We start from the raw sequence: 22516 nt of genomic DNA on the forward strand, positions 1-22516 counted from the left end.
GAGCCTGTGTTTGTGGAGCCCTGGGTTTGACCCCCAGTACCACATAAACATTTCGTGGTGGTACGTGCCTTTAATCTCAGCACTTGGGACAGGGAGGCAGGAAGATCAGACATAGTTACATAGTGAGTTCGAGGCCGTCCTGGGCTAGGCTACATGAAGCCTTATCTAAGCCATCTTATCAGTCCAAGAATATTTTAAATTAGTCGTGTCTATCAAATAAAATATTAAAAAGTAGGTGTTGAGAACCAAAAGGGAATTCACCGGAAAGGTTCTACTCATGTTTCTGTGGGTTTGAGTATAATTACATGGTTTTGGAGGAAGGCCTTCTGAGCGCCAGCACCTCCGTTACAGCGAGCCCTGGAATCCCAGAGCAGTTGACCCCGTGGGCTTTGAATTAAATTCTACTAATTCTGTCTCCCAGATCCATTTTCAGCCAACATTTCTCCTGAGTCCAGGTAGTATTACAAAATAAAGTAAAAATAAATTCTGTTGCCCAAGCCTTGCACTCTAACATGGAAGAGGACCAAGTTAGGCCCCATTTTTCTTAAGCACTTGCAAGTTGAGGCACCATAATTACGCAACACAATTCCCTGTCACCTGCCAGATGGTGGTGATCTCCCAGCACTTGCTCCTTCCTCCAACTTCTGTCCTCCATTTTCAAAGTAAGTGCTGAAGGGAACGAGCAGGAACAAGCCTGGCTGTGACCTTGAACAAATGACCCGAGATATCAGTTAGGAAACAATGCTAAGACAAAAGTTTATGAAAACAAGCAAACATTTACTCAAACTAAACCCCACAGAGTTAGTCCAGGACTGTCAGAGGCCTGGGCAGGAGTGAGTACTGACCAGCATCTCCTGTCAGGTGATAAAGGGCCCATGCACACTGCCAGCAACCTGAGTGATTTCTGTGAATGTGCCTGCCGTGATCGCTGACACAGATACTTGGCCAGAGGCTGAAGGTTCAAAAGTTTCGAAGACCTGACTACAGAGGGAGTTCACAGGCTACTTGAATTACTTACCAAAACAAAATAGTCCCCATGAACGGGGAACCTCCCCTGCCCCCAAAAACAAATAACCAAAGCTCTAACTCTCTTCATTAAGGAAATAAAATCGCCACCCCCACCCAGCCAAACGTGAGTGATTGTTGTAGCAGAAAACAGAGTCAAGTTACTGTGAATAACACATTCCACCACGGAGAAGGTTAGATAAACTTGTTTGATGAGACAGGGTCTTATTTGAGGTAGCCCAGGCTGGCCTTGACGTCCTGAACCTTCCTGTCTCCAACCCCTGAGTGCTGGGATTACAGGTGTGAGCCACCAGGCCAGGCCTTACATGAACTTTACGTGTTTACAGTAATTTAGGCAAAACCGTTCACAAGTACACACTGCTAGAGGGCAGCGGGCTGGGCGGGAGCTAGGGTACTGCCCAAGGTGATCTTTTACATCACAGAAAAGAAGACCAGGAGTCTGTGAGGAGACAGTATCCTGGGTCCAGTCACCTGAGGAATGAAGTTCCATCTTGCTGGCAGGGTCCAAAATGAGTTCATATTCCCAGGCTCTGGAGCCCAACTCCTATCCTGCTTCTTCAGGATTTCACGTTTGTCTGTTAACCAGTAGAGGATGTAGAGAGGGAAGCTGCCGTTATCCGTTATCTAAACTGAGGCACACAGGTTGTAAACGTGCTGCCTGTCTTGACTTAAAGCTTGCCCTTGATAATGTTCCCTTATCATTCAAATTCCAGGCCAAGGTCCAAGAGAGGATATGACTGCAAACTAGGACCTGAAACCTGGTAACCTGGAAAGGCCTACTCCCCCAAGTTGACTTCCTTGCTCAACCCCTTGTGTCAAAATAGGATTGGTCAGTGCAACAGCCCACCCCACCCCGGTTCCCATCCTTTGAAAATGTCATATAATCTCCCTTTGGGGACACATTCAGATCCTGAACTGGCCATCTCCCTGCTCTCACAGAACATAAAGCTTGCATTTTAAGCTTCTGTCTCTGAAGTGAGTTTTCTCAGCTTCCACCCGAACCCAACAGAATTAACATAGAATATATAGCTGGGGTCATCAAGTTGGGGGGCTACAGCAAGATGGCGACTCCTTTGTGGGGTTTTGGGGGTTGTCCCTTTAACATTCTTAGCTTCGAGATGGGTGGAGAGTGGGTGTGTCAAACTTAGCTATGCATGCCAAAACAGAACAAGGCGTTAGGTCACATCCAGAGGTAGAGAGTAAAGGGCTATTTAAAGAACTTGGAAACAGTCCAAGATGATTTTGGCAGCCAACAGTTGCGTTCCATCCCTCCACACTCAACCACAACGTTCTGCTCAGCCAAGTTCACGCAGTCCGAAGGATCTGTAGGTGCCAGGTTTTCGGAGGACGTTAGTCTGCGTAGGAAATAGCGCTCTATAGTTTCAGCTTTGGGCGGGGTTGGTGTGTGTGTGTGAGTGTGTGTGAGTGTGTGTGTGTGTGTGTGTGTGTGTGTGTGTGTGTGTGTGAATGATCCAGACTTAAGACAAATTGAGCCTAGAAACTGAATGTAGTGTAAAGTTCCATGCCACAGTGAGGCTGCTCTAGATTCTACCACCACATACCCGATGAAGCAGTATATACACTTATGAATTGATTCCACTGACAAGCATTTAGCGAGGGACCTATTGTACCCTGGAGTTGCTGAGGCGAGTAGCATGGCTTTTCTTGTCCATGGCTTTTCTTCCATGCTGACCCGGGGTGAGGCTATGTATATACTTACCTGATGCCCCTAGCCCTTGCTGACCTGTTCCTGGTGTCCTGAGTGTGTCGTGTCCCCATCCCTTGTGTTCTACAGCCAATGGAGTTCTGGGGACCAAACAGTTATCCGTAGTCACTTCACCCTGATAAAAACATCTTCCAAAGCACGCCTAGCTTAGGACAGGATGAACTTCTTCCAGAACGTCCTGCCTATCAGCATGGTGCCAGGAGAGAGTCTTTGGAAACTTTGTGGCCAACTGAACCTGTGATTCCTCACAGGCCTTCCATCTTGGTTTAACCTTCAAAACGCAGGCCTTACTGTTCTTTGTTCTCCGCATTCTCCTGTGTTGTCTCATCCGGTTGCTTGGCTGCTTCTGAGCTTGCCAGTTTTCTTTCTTTTCTTTTCTTTCTTTCTTTCTTTCTTTCTTTCTTTCTTTCTTTCTTTCTTTCTTCCTTTCTTCCTTCCTTCCTTTCTTTCTGTTTGCTTGTTTGTTTTTTGGTTTTTTTTGACACAGGGTCTCTCTGTGTAGCTTTGGATTCACTTTGTAGACCAGGCTGGCCTGAGATCCACCTGCCTCTGCCTCTCTGAGGGCTGGGATTACAGGCATGTGTGCTGCTGGGCCGGCCCCTCATTGTATCTCAAATCGTACATCCAGGAATCTCACCATGATCACTCCTACAGCCATTTTTTTGTTGTTGTTTTGAGACAGGGTTTGTCTGTTTTAGCCTTGGCTATCCTGGAACTCACTCTGAAGACCAGGCTGGCCTTGAACTCGCAGAGATCTGCCTGCCACTGCCCCTCTGAGTGCTGAGATTAAAGGCATGTGCTGCCAGGCCTGGCTCTATAGTCACTCTTTAGGATGATTAGAAATGCTAGCACCTACCCACACTGAGCTGTTTCCCCGCTCTCTCTGCACTTTCTCCAGACTGAGTTCCTTACCTGCCTAACAAATCCTGGCCACCTCTTTGCTGATTGCCCGTCCTCAGCCGCTCAGATGTTCCTGGATGCTGGCAGTGTTTGGTGCTATCACACGGTTGTGGTCCGCCTCTCAGCTGGGTCCTCGGTGTAGCTGCTGTGTCTGTTTTTACTACTGTAACAGAATACCTGACAGAAATGCAGAAGGAAAGGTTTATTTTGGCTGATTGTTTCAGAGGTTCCAACCCACGGTCGGCTGGCTTCACTGCTTTCAGACCTGGGACCTGATATAACTGTGGTGGAAGGACGTGGTAGAGGAAGGAAACTCGCCTCATGGCAGCCAGGAAGCCCAGAGCCATCAAGGGACTGCAGACAAGACCTACCTATCCCTCAAGGCTTGGTTCCGAGGGAGCCCAGCTTCGCCGGTTAGGTCTGTCTCCTAATAGTCCATGAAGCTAAGAATATAATCACAATGGCTATTTTTCTAAACCATATCTGAAACATTGGGGAGAATTTTCCCATCCGATTCTCAACCAATTTCCATTGATTATTGCCAGGGAGTTTGTCTCTATTTTCTATGAAGCATTTATTCTGTTATATTTCCTGCAGGCTGTTGCTTGGATTAATCACGATGCTGCCAACTGTTTGTTAGGTAGGGTCTCTCCTGGCCTGTATCCCCCTAACATAGCAAGTCCTCCTGAAACAAATGGAAAATACAAGACTATCAGAGGAGTTTCTTGAGACAATAATATGACCTAAACCACACCAGCAGGAGAGACTACAGTTTTCACAGGGACATCACCACAGAAAATGGCAACCTAAAGGACCGGTAAGACCTGAATACTTCTTATGCCCTGGCTTGAACAAAGAGAGGCGTTTGTGGGAATTTCACTCCTCTCCTACTTTGGGGAAGAAGCAGGAAGTTACTGCTAACAGTGGTGAACGCCTTTGGTCCCAGCACTGTGGAGGCAGAGGCAGGCATATCTCTGTGAGTTCAAGGCTGGCCTGGACTACAGACCTAATTTCAAGGCTACGTAAGGAAACCTTGTCTCGAAAAGTAAAAAAGAGAGAAATTTTTTATTTTTTAATTTTATATGTGTGGGGCTTTGCCCACATACGTCTGTGCACCATGTGCAAACAGTGGCCTAAGAGGCCAGAAGAGGGCATCAGAGCCCCTGGAGTGAGTGACACATCACTGTTACACAACATGTGGGTACTGGGAATTGAACCAGGGTCCTCTGGAAGAGCAGCCAATGCTCTTAACTCTGAACCAACTCTTTAGCTTCTTTCTTTTTTTCTTTCTTTCTTCCTTTTCTTTCTCCTCCTCCTCCTCTTCTTCCTTCAATTTTCAGTCTTGAGGCAAGGGCTCATGAATCTCACACTTGCTTCGAATTCTTCTTTTAGCCAGGAACTAACTACCTTGTAGTCCTGACCCTTCTGACTCCGCCTCCCAAATGCTGTGATTATGGGCTTAAGCCAGTTCCTCCGTCTGGTTTGTGTGACACATGAGACGAACCCCAGGCTTCACGCATGCTAGGCAAAAACTCTACGCACTGAGTAACATTACCAGCCTTCAAACCATTTTTTTAAATGATTTTGTATCCAAAATCCCCCTTGCATTCTGTAATAGGTGAGACTTCAAGCAATCTGGCTGAGTGCAGGCAAGTGCTTAGCAACCAGGATGGAGTGGGGAGGGATGGACATCCGTCTCTTCCGGGTAATCTCACGCTCGCTCCGTGTGTCTAGCCACTGCACAGAGCACATGCGCAGGCCCAGTCCAGCACACCACTCCACTTGGCACAGAACGTACATGCTGCAGGTCAGCGTGTCCTGGCGGAAAGTTCTCTGCTCTCTCTCTGGAAGGATGGCGGTGTCGGAGGCTCAGGCCTCTCGTAGCTGTTGCCAGGACCTGTCAAACTCTGGAAGAACGAGGAAGCAAACAGTTATAAATAAGATCAAAGCATCCCAAAGGAATGGCGTGCCGAAAATGCAAGACAGAAACTTCATCTAAATAGGGAGTGTTCTTGGTTATCGTATGTGGAAACCCAAATCAGCAATGACGTCTACAGAGACAAGTTAATGAAACAGAAACAGGACATCTCAAAGCCTTTCCCAGGACCAGCCAAATGGTCACCTAAATATAAAGGCGCAGGTTTTTGGATTTGTATCAACAAAACCAAGTTTTCTCACTTTGGTAGCTATACCCCCTTCTTAGTTTCAGTTGCGTTTTTATTTTTAGCATTACTCACAGAACACTCTGAACGTGCAGGCCTCTTACCGGAATGAGTATTCAGAGAACATGGGTGGGAGGGCAGGAAAAGACAAGCTCAGTCAGTTCTGGGCTCGACTACTTACTGTGGTGAGACTGAAGGCCAGGTTCCAAACTGCTCCTTTCTGCCTCAGTTTCTCCACGTTTTCTCTCTCTCTCTCGCTCGCTCTGTGTGTGTGCCTGTGATAAAACACCCTGACAAAAGCAATTTAAGGGAGAAAGGGCTTATTTGGCTTACAGTTCCACTACACTCCATCATTGTAGGGAAACGAAGGCAGCAGGAACAGGAGGGAACCAGTCATATCACATCCTCAGTTTAGAGCAAAGAACAACGAATTAACGAGTGCTTGGCAGTGCTCAGCTAGCTCTCTCCATTCATAAAGTCCAGGGGCCCTGGACTGGGGAATGTGCTACCCACAGGGGGCAGATCTTCCCAGCTCGGTGAGCATATTAAAGACAATCCAACCCAGACAGGTTCACAAAGCCAAGCTAAGTACTCCCTCAGCGGTATTGTTTCTCAGGGGCCATCCACCGTGTTTCCGGAGACAGCTTCTCTCACTGGGACCCCAGGGCTAACGAATCAGACTAGACTGGCTCACTACTGAGTCCCAGGGGTTCACCTGTCTTCACCTCTGGCACTGAGATTACGACGACAGTGGGAGATTGTCATGCCCTTGGCTTTTTAAACGAGGGTTCTGGAATCAAACTCAGGCACTCATGCTTCAATAAGAAAGCACTTTCCCATCTGAGTGATCGCCCATGTTGCCGGCTCCGCCGTTTTTTAAAGATTTATTTATTTATTTTGTCCACAATGCTTTGTCTGCATGTACGCCTGCACGTCGGAAGAGAGCATTAGAGATGGTTGTGAGCTACCGTGTGGTTGCTGGGATTTGAACTCTGGACCTATGGAAGAGCAGGCTCTCCAGCCCGCTCCACCGTTTCTTGAGAGAGCTCACTATGTAGCTCAGGCTTCCCTCCAACTTGTCAAACAGGAGTTTTTCCACCCCCTCCCTACGCTGGGACTACAGGTATAAGTCACAAGACCTTGTTGGTTTTTTCTTTGTTTGGTTGGTTTTTTTCCTACCTTTGCAAGACCTTGCATCTCTTAATGAAAAAAAAAAATCTCAGTGTCTTAACAAATACTGAGAGACAGAGAAATCTCTGTGTGTATGGAATCTCTGATTTAGTTCACCGTCACTCTGCACCCAGGGACCAGGTAGAATAAAAGTCATTGGTTTGTGGGGATGGAATCCAGGGCGTTGTGTATACTAGGCAGGTGCTCTGTCAGTCCACATCTTCAGTTCCCTGAAAGTCACTTTTGGACGGGAGCAAAGTGCTAAGGAGTGACAGGAGGGGTTCTGCTTATGGTCAGCCACGAGCTGGCTGTCTCTGAAAACGGTGCTAGGGCAGAAGCGAAGCTGCCTCCTTAACTCACAGCCCCCTTTTCAGCGTTTATATTAATCACACAGGTAGAATCATTCTCATCTTCTCCATGAGGAAACTGATGATGGTCAGAGAGACCAGGCATTCACACAGGGATGCTCCCCGTGTACCTACTGTGTGCTGGATGCTGTTCTAGGTGGCATGGAATGGACAAAAAAAATCCCAGCCTGCAGTTGAGGATAGCCTGATAGCACAGGAAAAGGAAGCAAAATACAGAGGATCTCTGGAGTGTCTTGGTTTACTTTCTCTTGCTATGATAAACACTAAGACCAAACGCAACCTGGGGAGTGAAGGGGGTATTTGGCTCAAAGAGCAAGGTTACCTTGAGGTCTCCACTCAAGACTAAAGAAAGTCAGGGCAGGAACTGAAGTAGAGGCCCTGGCGAAGGAGCCGCTTGCTGGCTTTCCCAGCTACCTTTCTTACACACCCAGGACCCCCCCTGCCCGGCGGTGGCACCGCCCCACAGCGCTGGGTCCTCCCGTGTCACCCATCAATCAAGAATACGTCCCATCCACTTGCCCACAGGCCAATCTGACCAAAGCGTTTTTTCTCAGTTGTGGCTCCCACCCCCCAGATGATGGCAGCTTTTGTCCAAAGTAAGCAAATACTAAGCAGCCTACCCAGTTCAAGGTGGAGGGGAAGCTGCGATCTGGTAAAAGGTCATAGGGGAAGGGCTCAGGAAAAGACAGTCTTGGGGCAAAGACTTGGAGGTGTGGAAGTGGGCTCCCGGAAGCGTCCTAGAGGAAGGGGGCTGGAAGGCAGGCGCCGGAGTTTCTGTCCTTCCCTTTCCTCTTCCGGGGATCGTCTGTGTGCTGTGGATGGCACCCAGGGCCTAGTGCATGCGAAACAAGGGCACCGTCCTTGAGCAGCACAAATCCGGGGCCTGTTGTGTTCAAGAAGCCCTTCCCCCAAAGCCTTTGAGTACGCTTCTGCAGGTTCGAGCGCGCGCGTCCCTTGGCGCTCAGAGAGAACCCAGCCTTCCACGGACACCTTCCTGAGGCTGAGGCCTCTCACAGGGTGGTTTTCACGGGAAACTGGCAGCTTTTCTAGTCACCCCACCCTGAGCCCCGCACCACATTCCAGCGGCTTTATTTGTGTGCCTTGGAGCCCTGCCAGGCCGGGCCCAGGACGGGTTGCCATGGTGATCGCCGCACATTCTCCAGAGACGTTTTTCAAGGATGTTGTCTTCGGGCCTGAAATAGTTCTCATTGGGGGGGGTGAACCCCGGTGTGTCCGAACAGAACCCGGGAACCTGATCATTTTCCCAGGCTCTGAATTGGCACCCCGGGATGTGGGTGAGAAAGACGGAGGGAAGGGACTCCACAGCTTCCCCCCACAGCCTCCCCCCCAACCCCCGTGTGTTAGGACCAGGACCAGTGCGGCTTTACTTTGTCATGTGGAGAGCTTGCTTTTAGTGGTTAACTTTCGAAGTTTGCTTTGAAGAGCTTGCTAAAACTTAATTTTTTTCAGTTTTATTTCTTAATTTTATTTTTTATGTTATTGGTTCTTTTTGTTTGGTTGGTTGGTTGGGTGGTTTTGGTTTTTGAGACAGGGTTTCTCTGGCTAGCCTTGGCTGTCCTGGAACTTGTTCTGTAGACCAGGCTGGCCTCAAACTCAGAGATCCGCCTGCCTTTGCCTTTGGAGGGCTGGGATCAAAGGGGTGCGCCACTACCACCCAGCCAGATTTTTTTTTTTTTTTTGTAATGGTATGTATGTGTGTTGCTGAGGGTGAAACTGTTAATATTTTGGAAGACAACCTGCTCCTGTGATGTCATCATGTGTCGCCAGCCAGGCGGCCACACCTGGAAGGCGTGGTTACCTTACCCCTTAAAGGGCCTACCCTGACAGTGGTTGCTCTCTTACACTCTTAAACTCTTTCTTTCTCTCTCTCTCTCTCTCTCTCTCTCTCTCTCTCTCTCTCGGCGCTCCCCTTCCTCTTCCCTTTCTCTCTCCCCACCATGTCCTGCTTCCCACTCCCTCCTTATCCTCCTAATAAACTTCTTGCAGAGAATATCGGTTGATACCAGCCTCATTGATTTTTAATAAATAATAACAGGAACTAAGGCCCTATGTGTGCCAGACAAACACTATACCGCTGAGCTACATTTCAGTCCAGCCTGTTGCGTAATTTTTTATGTGTGTGTGTGTGTACGTGTAACACACATGGGGTGGCATCTGCTGGTGTTTGCTCCGTCACTTCTCTCCCTCATTTCCCTGAGACAGTATCTCTCAGGGGAGCTGGAGCTAGACCGGCAGCCGGCAAGCCCCATGGTTCCTGCACAGCGCTGGAGATCTGAACTCAGGTCCTCATTCTGCGCAGCATGCGCTTGTCCTCACTCATCCATTTATTTATTTAATGTGGAGACAGGGTCTCGTGTAGCACAGGTTGGCCTTGATCATATCAGCAGACTTCAAACTTCTGGTTCTCCTGCCTCCACCTCCAGAGTGCCGGGATTATCGGTCAAACCACCAAGCCTGGCGCTAACAGCAGTTTTAAAAACCAAACATTCGTGCACAGTATCATCCCAAGATGGAGGAAGTGGAGGAAGCCCTGAATGAGTAAAGTCCTGAGTGGACTTCAGTGTGTGTAGTTGTCACAGTCATGGCCATGTTGAGGATCCCAATGCCTCAGGCCCATGGGAGTGGCCAAGCTTCCTTGGGTGAGGCCCAGCAGAGATGGCAAACTTTCTTTGGGATTCCATGCATAAAGGCCAATGATCAGTCTGGGCAGAAACTGCAATTCCAGCTTCCTTTTCCTGCATTTATATTGAAAGAATCAGACTAACTTTGTAACCTATGTTTCTTTTAATTGCCTTATAACTTATATTTGCAAGTTTTAGACCCATGTTAATTAAAGCCTCTTAGTGCTTCTCCAGAGAGCCAAGGAATGTACAAGTTCCTGACATTAGCCATCTGTGAGGGCAGAGATAAGGAAGAGAACAAGCAGAGATCTCTACTAAATGGAGAGAAAAATCACCGGCTGGTGCCGGTGAGATGGGCTTTGTTTGGAAACTGGGCCAAATGGCCCCAATCCTTCTCCTGACCTTTGATCCAAAGCCTGTAACCCCCATTCCTCAGAACAGACATGGGATGAGTTAATCATTCTCCCACCTTTAACTGCGGCTATATCTCATATGGTAGGAAATTCCAAACTGACTTGGAGATCAGATATTTACAACAGGGCTGACTGGACCTAAGGGTGACCAGAACTAACCAATTATTTTAAAAGTTAAACACCTCATCCAATCCTAAATCACCAAGAAGGCAACCCCAGGAGATTCCCGCCTTGTGTCTTTTAAAAACCTAAGGTCTTTGTCTCCCGAGGCCACTCCTAGCTGACCAGCAGGGGTGATCCCATTGCACAATGGTCAAGAGGAACCTCTTGCATTTTTTGCATCGATGGATGAATAGTTTCCTGAGTTCTCTTCATACCTTCTTATATTTAGGCTCTTGCTGGGCCTAACAATATACCCTGAGACTGCTCCCCCACAGAGACCTGCTCCTGAGACTAGCCAAGCCCTCCCTCTAGGCTGTGGTTCTGGTTGAGGAGGCAGCCGGCCCCACCTGACCCCATTGGTACCATGCATGTGCCTGTCTTTTCTTCATTCCCCTGCCTCCCCCAGCCAGGGTTCCAGGAGCCAAGCCGTGAGGGCTTGAAACACAAAGATCCAGTAAATGGACACCTACAGGCTGAGGGAATAGAGGCAGGAAATTATGAAAACTCACTATTTTCTGTATTGACGCCGTTAGGTTTCCCAAAGAGCAGATTTAGTAGGTGCAGTAAAGACCCCGCAATTCATTACACGCAACAGTCTCGGATCTCAGCTCATGTGGCTCAGGAAGCACTCCAGAGTGCTGTGATGGCAAGTGCAGTTTGTAGTGCCTGTGCTGGGTGTTTGGAACCAAGGCTGAAGTCTCAGGGTGTGATGCCGGGTGTGTGTGTGTGTGTGTGTGTGTGTGTGTGTGTGTGTGTGAAGGCTGCCGGAAACACCTTGGGGTCATTCTGTTTGCTTCTGAGTTAATTTACTTGTTGTAGAGGCATCAAAAAAACTTGTATGGTTGCCAGAGTTTTCAAGGCCCCACGTTCAATTACAGTCTGTCCTGTGGGGTTATAGCTCAAAGTTTAAGAAGCTGGGTGTTTAGCTGGGCACGGAAGCAGCAGGCACCTTGAATTCCAGTACTCAGCCAGAATTGCAGTACGCAGTCATTGCTGTGGTTTCAAAGCCAGCCTGTTTTACATAGTGAGTTCCAGGACAGCCGGGGGCAATGTAGAGAAACCCTATTTCTAAAGAAAGAAGGAGGGAGGGAGGGAAGAAAAGAGGAGGAGGAGGAAGCTGTGCATTTAAGGAAACCACGGTGAGACTGGGTGAAGAAAGTCTGGCTGGTGGTATCCACTTGTTCTCATTTTTTAAATTATGAGAGCAGATGTTTTGGAATGTCCGTGTGTGAGTGCAGTTGCCCGCAGAGTCCAGAAGAGGGCACCAGATCCCCTGGAGCTATAGTTACCAGCAGCTGTGACCGGCCAGATGTGGGTGCTGGGGACTGAAAGCAGGTCTCTGTCAGAGCAGTATGTACTCTTAACCCCTGGGCCTCCTCTCCAGCCCCATCCCTTAAAAAAAAAAAAAAAAGTGTGTGCTCTGAGTGTGGTACTGTGGAAGCCAGTGTTTTGAGGAGTGGGCCTCAGAGCCTATGCAGCTGGAGGTGGATGCTGGGATTTGAACTCCCACCTTCGTGACAGAGCAACTAGGGCTCTGAAGCACTAGGTCGTCCCGGCCCAGCAGTAGTTTCCTAACCATCTTCTAGCCCCTGTTCCTGGCCTCTCCGCAGTTTGGTGTCCAGGGCATCACTGTTTAGATCTTTCTAGTGGCCGGCCATCCAGTGTGACCTCTGCGGCTCAGCGTCTCTCTGCTGGTTGGTGCCCTGGACACATTAGCCATCCCATGGCTGTCCCCTCTGCCCTCAGCTTCCTCCCCTGGGACACTCTCTTCAAGGCTGACTCTCTCACGTTTCAAGTCTCGGGCCAGAACTTGGCCTCCTCCGAGCTCAGTGCAGACGACATGGCCTGAGACCTCCCACCTCACACAGGCTGCCTCATCCCCTCACGGTGTGTCACGGTGAGTCACAGACCTCAGAGCCACCAGGGTTCAGAATGATTGTTCCCGTTGATTTTTCTTTTTCTTTTCAAACTGTGGCAAAATGTACATAACGCCAAGCTTTAAAGTGTTTTGCAGTGACACCACTTTCTATTTCTAGAAGATGTTTATCATCCCAGGCAGAAACTCTATACCCATGCAGTGAACTTCCCCAGTCCTTCCTTCCCAGAGGCGCTGGCCACCTCAGTTCTATTCTCCCTTTGATTTTGTCTTTTTTAGGTCCCTCATTTAAGTAGAATCATACTATATGTTTTTTTGTTTTTCGAGGCAGGATTCCTCTGTGAAGCCTTGGCTGTCCTGGACTCGCTTTGTAGACTAGGCTGGCCTCGAAATCACAACGATCAGCCTGCCTCTACCTCCTTGAGTGACGGGATTAGAGGCGCGTGCCACCTCACCAGGCTTGTGTGTTTCCTTTTGTGTCTGGCTTTTAAGGTTTATCCCTGTCATATAATGTGTTGGAATTTCACTTCTTTTAGAGGCCAATTAAAATGCAATTACATGTATACATATATGTATATACATATGTCTGTCTGTCTGTATTTCACATGAGCTGCCCATTCATGCGCTGACAGACGCTGGAGTTGCTTCCTCTTTCTGGCTGTTGTGAATCATGCAGCTTCCTCTATGTTGGCCTGTGAGCCTGGGCTCGGCTCCCTGCTCACCATTCTGGGTATACTACTAGGTTTGATGGTGAGTCTTGATGGTTGGCTGGACGACAGGCTCTAGACTCGTGTAGTAGACAGAGCTCTGGATCCCCTGGGATGGAGTGTCTACGCTGAGCAGCACTGTTCTGTGGTCCAGGGCCTCCCTCTGAATAAGAAGGAGAAAGAGCTGGGCTCCAGGGCTCTGCTTCAGGCGGCGCCTACCCACGGGTGGATTGTGTCCTGGAATTGCGAGCAGAAAGAAGCTTCTTCTTCCTTACGTGGCTACCTCAGGTCTTTGTTCATGGCAGAGAGTGGCATTGACATTGCTGTGCTCAGCTGTCCATTTGGTTATCTCCCTCCCACAAGAAAATAGCCTTCAGCGCCTAGAACATGGGGAGAGCAGCAGGAGCTCGGGGTCCATTCTTGGAATGAGCTGAGCGTACATACATACATATATAATACATACATACATACATACATTATAACAGTGCCTTACACATAGTGCCCAGAGGCTTAGGCCAAGTCACCTGAGGCCTAGCAGGAAGCCCCAGGACAGCTGTCATCCCTTGGTGAACCTTCAGCCAAGTTCCTGCTGCCAATAACTGTTTTTGAGCCTTCTGCCCCCATTGTCCGCTACCAACAGAGTGCTCTCTCTCTCTCTCTCTCTCTCTCTCTCTCTCTCTCTCTCCATTCTGCAACTTTCCTGCAATGGGAAGGACACCAGTGTCAGAATGATGGGGACTCTGGTGTGGGAAGGACACGAGGTGTCAGTCACGGGGAGGGGACTCTGTATCTGTTCTCTAGTCATCCAGCGTCTAACTGAATCTGGAATTTGGGCCTAAAGGTAGAAATGAGCAAGGCGTGCCATCACATTACTGTAATCACTGCACTGGGAAAACTGAGGTACCCTGGAGGATCACCTTGTGCTCTGGGCCAGCCTGGGCTACATAGTAAGTTCCAGGACAGGCTGGTCTACAACAACAAGATCTGGATGTGGTGGTGTCTACCCATAACCATAGGGTTTGGGTGATGGGAGCTTGGGGGCCACGGATCCAGGCTTACCTCGGCCGCCTATTTCACCGGAGGCCAGCTTGAGCTGCAGCGACCTGAGAGCCAGTCTCAGAAGACCAAAACAGCACTGTGATTTTTTAATAACACATAAATGCCCAGTGAGTTCCAAAAAAACGATAGACCGTTTAACACAGCGGAAGGTGATAGTGCCCGTGGGCTTTATGTGAGGATGGAAAGAGAAGTTTGCTACTGGGCTTGAGCAAACCCAGCGCTGTGTTTGCTCCTTCCAGTGTGTTAACGGCTCAGCCTCATGAGACCACCGAGGGGAGAGTGCAGAGATTACCCGGCACTTAAGAGCCCTTGGTGCTCTTGCGAAGGACGGCGCTTCTGTTTCCAGCACCCTTGCTGGTGGCTCACAACCACCTGTACCTTTCCAACGTGGCATCCTCGTCTGGCCTTAGCAGGCACCTGCACCCCTGTGCGAGAGCACCCCACATGAACACACACAAAGGTAAACATAATTGAAAAAGAATTTTTTTTGAGAGGGCTTCTCTGTGTAGACTTGGCTGTCCTGGACTCACTTCAGAGACCAGGCTTGCCTCTCCTCCCAAAGTGCTGGGATCACAGGTGTGTGCCACCTTGCTGGGCTTAAGGTTTTTTTTGTTTTGTTTTGTTTTTTCTTGATTAAAATTGCCTTCTACCAAATTTAGCCTCTGCTCTCTGTCCGGCAAGTCTGTTACCGAAGTGAGCCGTGATGACACGTGCTATCTGATGGGCACAAAGCAATCTCTTAGCTAACTCCCTAATTAGCCACAGTTGAAACTTCCTATTGACAGAAACAAAAGACTCAAGTGGCCAACAGCTATACCCAGTCCCAGTCGGAGGGGGAAAATGCAAGGCTATTAATTAGAGCTTGCTACCTTGCCCTCAAGCTGTACGCACTCTTCAGACTAGCATTGATTATATTTAATTGGCTGTGCATACAGGAATGTACAGGCTTGAGGTTTCTCTGGAACAGATAATTACATTAAAAATAACCTAATTATGTCACAGTTCAGCCGGTCATGAAATAGTTTCCCTAAGGGGGAAGAACATGTCTTGTTCTTTGAGAACCTGGCACAGGGGCTAGGGAAATGGCTTAGTAGATAAAGTGCCTGCTTTGCAAGTCTGAGAGCCTGAGTTCATATCTGCAGTACCCATGCAAGAAGGCTGGGCACGTGGCTCGAACCCGTAGCCTCAGCATTGGGAAGACAGCGACAGGAGCATCCCTGGGGCTTGTTGGCTGGGGTCATAGAGGAACTGGTGAGTTCCAGGATCATAAAAGAACCTGTCTCAGAAAAATATGGTGGGATGCAATTGAGAAAGACAACTCCCAACTTGACCTCTGGCCCTCTGCACCCTCACTGGAACATACACACACACACACACACACACACACACACAGCATATAAGTAAAGTGTAAAATAAGTAAAACCCAGTTAAGATGAGAGGATTCAGGCTGTTTCAAACAGAGGCAGCCCTCCACGAAGGTAGGTGAGTGCCCACAGACTTTTTCATAGCCTTGGCATGTGGCTATGCTTCCCGCTTCCATTTCCAGCGATGACCCAACTGTGACGGATGCCAGGAGGCACATCAGCTGAAAGGATTGTCTGCTGCTTGTTCAGGAGAAGCCACTCTTGGGGGTGCTTGGCAAGCCCCTGGACTGTCAGAGCCACCTCGGTGGCCAGAGAAGTGTTTCTGGTAGAGCATTTGTTAGTTACGGCTACAACAACTGGGAAACAACAGGCTCTGTAAGGCACAAGAGAGGGAGCCTGCACTCGCCGGCCCAAATGCAAGACCCCAGACCAGTGGTTCTCAGCCATGGGCCGACACCCCTATGGGGGTCGCAGATCAGATCTCCTGCACATCAGATATTTACCTTATGACTTGTAACAGTAGCAGAATTACAGTTACAAAGTGTAATAAAATAACTGTATGCTTGGCAGTCGCCACAACAGAAGGAACTGGATTAAGGGTCACAGCATTAGGAAGGTTGAAAAGCATTGCCTGAAAATAATTGCTTGATATAAGTAATGTGACGCCAGATGAAAAGCCTGCTGAAGGTTCCTTTCCCCCTGGGTATTCCTTAAGTTCACTATGAAAAAAAAAAAAAAAGTCAAATTCTACCTTCCCATTATCAGGCTTTAAGAATCAGAACTAGGGGGCTGGAGGGATGGCTCAGAGGTTAAGAGCACTGCTTGCTCTTCCAGAGGTCCTGAGTTCAATTCCCGGCAACCACATGATGGCTTACAATGGTCTATAATGAAATCTGGTGCCTCTTACGGCGTTCATGTGTTCATGCAGGCACATAATAAAATAAACAACAACAACAAAAAGAATCAGAACTATGTGGAATAGTGGTGGTGCAAGCCTTTAGTCCCAGCACTCCGGAGGCAGAGGCAGGCAGATCTCTGAGTTCAAGATCAGCCTGGTCTACAGAGCAAGTTCCAAGATATCCAGGGTTACACAGTGAAACCCTGCTCCCCCCCCAAAAAAAAAATCACTATTTTACACACATACACACACACACACGTGTGTATATATATATATATATATATATATATATATATATACAAAAAGTAGATATATATACTTTTTGAGACAGGGTCTGTTCTCTGTAACCTGGCTTGGGACTCACTATGTAGCTCACATTGTCCTTACAAAGCAATCCTCCTGCCTCAGCCTCCTTGGTGCTGGGATTACTGATGTGAGTCACCACATCCCACCAAGAAATATCACTATCTTACCATCTTTCTCATTTCTCTCCTTCTACTTCAAGAAACATCAGATCACTGAAAGCAAAAGCCAAAAAAGGCTCCTTTTCTCATGGACAGTCCTCTTTGGGAATGACACGGCTTTGAGTTTCTTTTTCTGTAGGTTGGCTAGCACAGGATGTGTCATTGGAAAAGGCCCCTTGGGGGCTGGTGGGTTTCTGGGAGGCTCAGGGAGGCAGGGCAAATTCCTTACTGGCTATGTAACTTGTTTAGCTGGGTACCCAAGGCCTTCCTTTGCTTCCGACTTCCGCTGTTAGGTTTTCTCACACGCTGAAAATCGAACACCTGGCTTCCCCTGGCGGGAGACATCTGAGGAACGTCGCTCTAGAAACAATTTTTGGTGTGAAAATGTCACTAACGTTGCTTAAAGCTACTTGGAATTTTTAAAAGTCTGGGTGGGGGAAGTTGGGTATTGGAGGTACTCTCCTGAGGCCTCTGCAGTGGCTTATGCTAATTGTTACACAGGCCTGCTTCCTGTCAGTCTCCTGTACCTGTATTCTTCCTGTCAAATGCTTTAGATGCCTTGGGCCAAGAATTGCAGGCTGTTTATTCTGTGAAAGGTGACATAGCTATTGTGGAAAAAAAAAAAAAAAGAGTGTCTGAGGGGACCCTACCGGCGGGCCTGTGTTTCCTCCAACCTGCCCATCCAGCCTGGGCCTTTGGGAAGACTAACATGTTGGGAGATCTATGTCCTGGGGAATTCTTTGCTGTGTATTGCTGACGGGTTCGGTCATTTAAGACCCAAGGTTTCTTATTTTACTGGGCCCCACACAGGGTGAACTGAGCTATTCCCAGGAGAAGTCAGACAAAGAACAGTAGGAGAGGCTGATGGGAATCCGTAGAGCAAGGTGCTAGGAGGGAGCAGGCAGGAGTCAGGGGCTCCTGGAGCAAGTTGGGAAGAGAGAATGGGGAAGGCCAGGCTTCCAAGCTGCTAGATATGAATGAGGTGACATGGGGCAGACTGGCTTCATGGGACCATGGCATGCAAGGGCCACTTACCCCAGGGACAGTGACTACAGAAGCTGGAGACAGAAAGGACCTGAGGGACGCTGTTGGCTCATGTCCTTCAGAGGGGCTCTCCCCTCCCTGGGTCCTGTCCCTGCGGTCCCGCAGATCTCTTCAGGACTAAGAGAGAGAGGTCAGGGTGGCAGTGCGAGGTCCTGGGGGCCCTGTGATGGCTAGTGTTGATGACCTCTAAAATGACCCGGAAGATGGGCCTGCAAGAATGTCTGTAAGGGATTCTCTGAGCCGGGAAGATCCGCCCACTGTGGGTGGCACCAGTTCCCTAGGCGGGGTCCTGCTGAGCCCTGGCTCACACATCCATACATCCCTCCCTGTTCCTGACTGCAGGTGTGGCGTGACCAGCCAGCGTGCCTTCCCTGCGAGAATGGACTATTCTCCGGAGATGTGAGGTACATACAATGAACCTTTTCTCCTCTAAGTTGCTTTTGTCAGGGTCGCAACAACCAGAAAAGAGCCTTAGGCAGTTCTCCAGCCTTCACGGGAGAGTGGGATGGGGTGAGGGGTGACAGGGTGGTGGTGGCGGGGAGTGGTTTGGGTTTGCTGTTCAGTCTATAAGGCTAAAAGTTGTCACTCCATTCTAACAAGTAACAGACCTCTCTCTTAGGCCCATCTGTCAGAGAAGTTGAGGTTACAGGGCATTTTGCTATCCGTAGTGGTGGAGAGACAGACAGGTGAACACGGGGACCTCACGGGACTCAGGAGCCATGCTGGGGTCTGGGCACACGCTTCAACTGATGACTCACTAGAGACTTGGTCCACCTGGTCCAGGGGAGAACTCGAAGGGAGCCAGCCCTCTGGGAGTTTACCTGTAGGAGCCAGATTGTCCTCACAGTGAAGAGCTGAGAAAAATCCCCCACCCCCGACTCCAACAGGAGGAGGAAAAATTAACCAGTTTTTAATACATTAGGACCCACTAGGGCATACTAGTCCTTAAACCACCATCTTGCCAGGTCCTAATCAGCTGAGGGATAGTTTTGAGAAAAGCCTGAGGGGTGTGAGTGGAGCTTAGGGACAGGTTCTCTCGGGCCAGAGCTGCGGCTCAGCTGGCAAAGGGCTTATTTAGCATACACGAAGTCCTGAATGGACTTCAGGCCCTGTCACTTCCTAACCTGGGTATGTGTGATGAGGGAGGATCAGGAGTTCAAGATCATCCTTGGCTACATAGCCGGCTAAGGCCAGCCTGGGCTACACGAGACTGCCTTTTCCCCAAAGCTTAAGACCCAGTTACACACAGGTCATATTTCTCCTCCCCCACACTTTACACCTTCCCTTTAAAAGTTGTTTATTATTTATGGAAGTTATTTTGACCTTGTATGTCTGTCCTGTCTTTCCACAGTAAAACACAGAGGCAGGCTAAAAGGCAGACCACACCTTAGAGACAGAACAGACACCAGAGCCAGGCTCAGGGAAGCCCAGGATACCAGAATTATCATGTCAGAGATTAAAAAGAACCCCCTTAATGCACTACAGAGACTCTAAGGCAGCATCTGTCCCCAAACTGGTGATGGACAGGCCCATTTTCCCCAGGATAAGCTCTCCCATATTGGCTCCGTAGAGTGCAAACACAAACCTTGTCAACAGGGGGCGCTCACACTACGCTTCTATGTGAAACGTAGAAAATTTCTATTATGGCTAACAGGCTTTTCAAGGTCACTGAAACGGTCTATTTTTTCATAGACACAGGAAGGCAGCAAAGAGTCAAGTCTTCGAGATTTCCAGTCTATGAAGAGGGGGGTGTGCCAGGAGGGAGCTTTTTCTCTACATCACATTTTCATGGCACAGGAAAAGCAATCGAGAACAGAGTTGTGGAAATAAAATGAACATCTAGTGTCAGCTGGAAAGCCCTGGAAACTGCTTTTGATCTTGTTTTCTGTCTGTGTGTCTGTCTGTCTGTCTGTCTTCCTCTCTATCTATTATTGTGTGGCAGGGGATGTGTGTATACTGAGGCACACAGAGCCCAGAACAGAAGCCGCTGCGGGCTGCAGGAACCCGCCTTCCTCCGCTGGGCGACCAAGCTGTCAGGCTGAAGACTGCTTCGTTTTGTCCCTCAGTTCCAAGGTCATTTCAGAAGCCACAGGCAGCCGGTTGATGATGAGAATACAGAGGCTTTATTTCCTCCTTTATACTTTCCAAACCATCTAAGAGCTGACAACAAACAGCTAAAATTTTTGTAACCCCTCCCACATCTTGTTTTCAATGGAGGAAACCAGAAGGCAGAGAAACGTCCTGTACTGAGATCCACCGAGCAAGGCCAGCCGAAGGGCCTGTCACAGGCCACACAGACTCCATGTTGGGAGAAGCCCTGAAGGTCATCAACTGCAGGCCTGGCATCCCACGTCACCTAGGCAGACTCCCTTCTGTCCTTCCTTTCCATCACGTCTGCTCCTGAAGTGTCCTTCTCCCATCTCCACAGCCAAACTGGATTCAGCTCTCAGGGCCTAACTCTGTCCTACCCAGTGTGGACGGGAGATTTAAAGCCCGTGTCCCCCACTCAGATTGGCCGTTGCCCACTTCCTCTGGTCAACAAAGATACTTAACTTTTTCCCCTTTGGTGAGCTTTATGATCTCCTGCCTTGCCCTGGGGTCCCCTGCACTCCACTCCAGTTCCGGGGCCACCCCCAGCCTTGTGCGTGCTATTCCTCTAATGAATGACTCCCATAGAGAGTGGTGACAATCCTATCCTAAAAGAGGATCTACTCTATGCCACAGGAGACATGGTGCTTGCCGGCATCTGTGGCCTTAACCTACTCAATGCCAGTAAATACCTCCAGTGTGACAACCAACTCTGAGCTTTGCCAACCGTCCCCCGCTGACCTAGGTCGATAGAGTGGCTAGGAATGCCCAGCTGCTGGGTGAGAAAGGCAAGGCTTGTGGAGAGCTTTAGTGGAAGCTGAGTCCTGTACCCCAGCTTCCGATTTCAGAGGCCAGTGCTCACCCCACATCCTGGAGTCCTCTGTCACGTCCCTGTCCCTTCCTCTGTCCTACCCCCATAGCCCGTGCTACCTTGTGACCCCATGGCTGGCCTGCTGGCCCGTGCAGGGTGGATCTCAGGCCGCCTCCGAACACTCTCATTACATCTTCTTCAGCTCCTTCGGCTCCTCCCCGTGTTTGAACACGCTGATGGTGACCTGGCCGGTTTCTGAGCCATACTTGTTTTTGACGAAGACTCCATAGCGCCCGCTGTCTTCGCTGGTGACCCTGTCAATGGTGATGGTGACTTCAGTACCCTTCACCTCCATGTGGTATCGGTCAAGGAAGGAGACAGGCTGGTCGTTCTTGAGCCAAGAGATTTCAGGGGACGGGTCTCCTGAGATGACGCAGGTCAGGCACAGGGTCTGTTTTGATGGACGGGAGGGAAGAGAACCATTTTATTTCCTTGTAACCTGAACTAGCCATTCATCTTTATGCACATGGAGAGCTCCTAGTCCAGACAGCTGCCTGGAACAAAGTGTGTGTGTGTGTGTGTGTGTGTGTGTGTGTGTGTGTGTGTGTGCATGTGTATATTTTTGAGTGTGTTTTACAAACAAGGTCTCCTGTATCCTAGACTGCCTTGAACTGGCTTGGTAGCTGAGGATGACCTTAAAATCCTGTCTTCCTGTCCCCACATCCTAAGCAGGGGATACAGGCACAGCAGCAGTTAATGCGGTACTGGGGTTTGAACGTGGGGCTTTGTGGGTGCTAGGCAGGCACTCTACCAGCTGAGCCCCGCCCCAGCTCATCCGTGTGTTCTGCTGCAACCCATAAAAGGAGACACATTTTATTTTAACCCCGCCTTCTCCAACCCTCGACTCTTACAGCCAGGGCTACTAGGTAGAATTTCGGACATCCTCTAGCAAAGGCCTACCCCGAATGACCTGCACCTTGCGTTTTTGCCTTTGGGAGGATCAAGGTTGCTGTGGCATCACCACACAAGCAAGATTATAATTTTTAAACAATTTGTGTGTGATGCCAGGCAGTGGTGGCACACGCCTCTAATCCCAGCACTCAGGAGGCAGAGGCAGGCGGGATCTCTGAGTTCGAGGCCAGCCTGATCTACAGAGTGAGTTTCAGGGCAGCCAAGGCTACACAGAGAAACCCTGTCTCAAGAAAACCAAAATAAAAATAGAAGTGTATATGTTTGTCTGCATGTATGTATGTATATATGTTCAGTGTCCTCAGGAATCAGAAAAGGGCACTGGATCCCCTTAAACTGGAGTTACATATGCTTGTGAGCCACCATGTGGGTGCTGGGAATTGAACCTGGGTCCTCCTAACTGCTCAACCACCTCAGCCCCTGCTTAGACACACAGGCTTGTGAACTGAGTGAGGAAGTTCTTTTGTTTGTTTGTTCCTTAGTTTTTCGAGACAGGGTTTCTCTGTGTAGCCCTGGCTGTCCTGGACCTGCTTTGTAGACCAGGCACAGAGATCCGCCTGCCTCTGCCTCGCTGTGGGCTGGGATTACAGGAGTGCACCACCGTGCCCGGCTGGGAAGTTCTTGAGCGAGGTCTAGGGCAGCACACAGCAAATGCTGACTCTCACAG

At 49.2% G+C, this 22516-nt stretch overlaps 1 protein-coding gene across 1 annotated transcript in view; it reads right to left on the reverse strand.

The window, feature by feature from the left end:
* Positions 1-20117: 20117 nt before the first annotated feature.
* Positions 20118-22516, reverse strand: part of Myom3 (myomesin 3) — a 48166-nt gene continuing 45767 nt past the window's right edge. Inside the window, exon 36 of the mRNA XM_021631519.2 lies at positions 20118-21331. Coding sequence (XP_021487194.1) covers positions 21068-21331 — 264 coding nt within the window. The 3' untranslated portion in view covers positions 20118-21067. The remainder of the gene's footprint in view (positions 21332-22516) is intronic.

This window comes from Meriones unguiculatus, chromosome 3 (assembly GCF_030254825.1).
Source record: "Meriones unguiculatus strain TT.TT164.6M chromosome 3, Bangor_MerUng_6.1, whole genome shotgun sequence".
NCBI lineage: Eukaryota > Metazoa > Chordata > Mammalia > Rodentia > Muridae > Meriones > Meriones unguiculatus.